Source organism: Sapajus apella, unplaced genomic scaffold, assembly GCF_009761245.1.
Source record: "Sapajus apella isolate SASKATOON/1434 unplaced genomic scaffold, GSC_monkey_1.0 scaffold88, whole genome shotgun sequence".
In the NCBI taxonomy this organism is placed as follows: domain Eukaryota; kingdom Metazoa; phylum Chordata; class Mammalia; order Primates; family Cebidae; genus Sapajus; species Sapajus apella.
Genome location: NW_022437028.1, coordinates 8,867,647 through 8,868,691, shown reverse-complemented (window position 1 = coordinate 8,868,691; position 1,045 = coordinate 8,867,647). Strand labels below are relative to the sequence as shown.

At 55.8% G+C, this 1,045-nt stretch overlaps 1 protein-coding gene across 1 annotated transcript; it reads right to left on the bottom strand.

Moving 5' to 3' along the window:
* Positions 1 to 231: 231 nt before the first annotated feature.
* LOC116534507 (zinc-alpha-2-glycoprotein-like) lies at positions 232 to 1,011 on the bottom strand. The gene is made up of 2 exons (XM_032254898.1): positions 988 to 1,011; positions 232 to 906 (listed from the first exon to the last, which is right to left on the bottom strand). The coding sequence occupies exons 1-2, from the start codon at positions 1,009 to 1,011 to the stop codon at positions 508 to 510; spliced, it is 423 nt and encodes a 140-aa protein (XP_032110789.1). The 3' UTR covers positions 232 to 507.
* Positions 1,012 to 1,045: the final 34 nt, after the last annotated feature.

Genomic DNA, 1,045 nt, shown 5'->3' with positions numbered 1-1,045 from the left:
GCCAGAGAGGCCATGGCCACACCTATGCACGTCAGCATGGGATGCCTGAAATATCCCCAAGGGAGAGGGGCTTCAGGCCACACTTGGGATTGCCCTGGTCAAAGAGCCCAGGAACCATGGCCTCCAGGGGAAACCAAAAGTTTCAGATGAATCCATGGCTTGACAGCAGAACCAATGAGAAAATCTAGTCACATGTCTACAGCATATCACCATTAAAAATACTATTCTCTGTTATGCTAGGCAAGGAGGGATGATTATTTATTAGCTTCTACAGGTTAGACAGTGGGGTGTGGGAGGGCTCAAGGTGAGATGATTTTTGGGGTCCGAGGCAGCTCAGGGCAGGCATCCCAGTCTTCGGTCTCCAAATCCGCCTCCTGCCTGTCCCCCACATTGCTCCTCCAGCCTTGCGGTTCCATTGACGGTGATTTCTAAGGTTCAGCTCCCATGCCAGGCAGGAAGGGTGGCTACTGGGGCTGAGACCCCCACATTGCCTGCAGCCCTTGCTTCCTAACTGGCATCCCCAGGCACCACCAGGGGCTGGGCCAGGCTGCTGTGCTGCACGTAGCAGGAGTAGGGGGCTGTGTCTTTCGGGGGCACGTGCACCACCACCCAGGCCTGGTAAGTGCCATTTGCATTGTAAAGAACATTTCCACGTAACGTAGGCTCCTGCACCTTGCCGGCCCGAGTCCAGTGCATATCAATTTCCCGTGGGTAGAAGTCGTAGGCCAGGCACTTGAGTTTCTTGTTTTCTCCTGGAGCCTGGTGGCTGGTGACCACCACAGAGGGAGGATCTGTGGAGGGATAGAGCGTGACACTGAAGGTTTGAGGTCGACTTCTCAGGGCCCAGGTCTCTTCCCACCCCCACCCCTGGATGTCAGCGATCAGCAGCACCTGCCACCCAGGGCACTTTCCAGAAGATCAGGGAAGGCTGACGCTTTCCCAGGTCCTTCTCTGTTGGATCATGGAATATCCTGGCTCCGCTCTCGCCCAGTCCCCACCCCACCCACACATCGACTCTTTCAGCAACAAGTTGTGAATGCTCCGT

What these genes read in the sequence shown, in the direction of transcription:
- LOC116534507 (XM_032254898.1), bottom strand. Translation starts at nt 1,011, where the DNA reads ATGTGTGGGTGGGGTGGGGACTGG. An exon ending in GTGGGTGGGGTGGGGACTGG is followed by an intron (nt 907 to 987) that starts GCGAGAGCGGAG and finishes TCTTCTGGAAAG; the next exon opens with TGCCCTGGGTGGCAGGTGCT.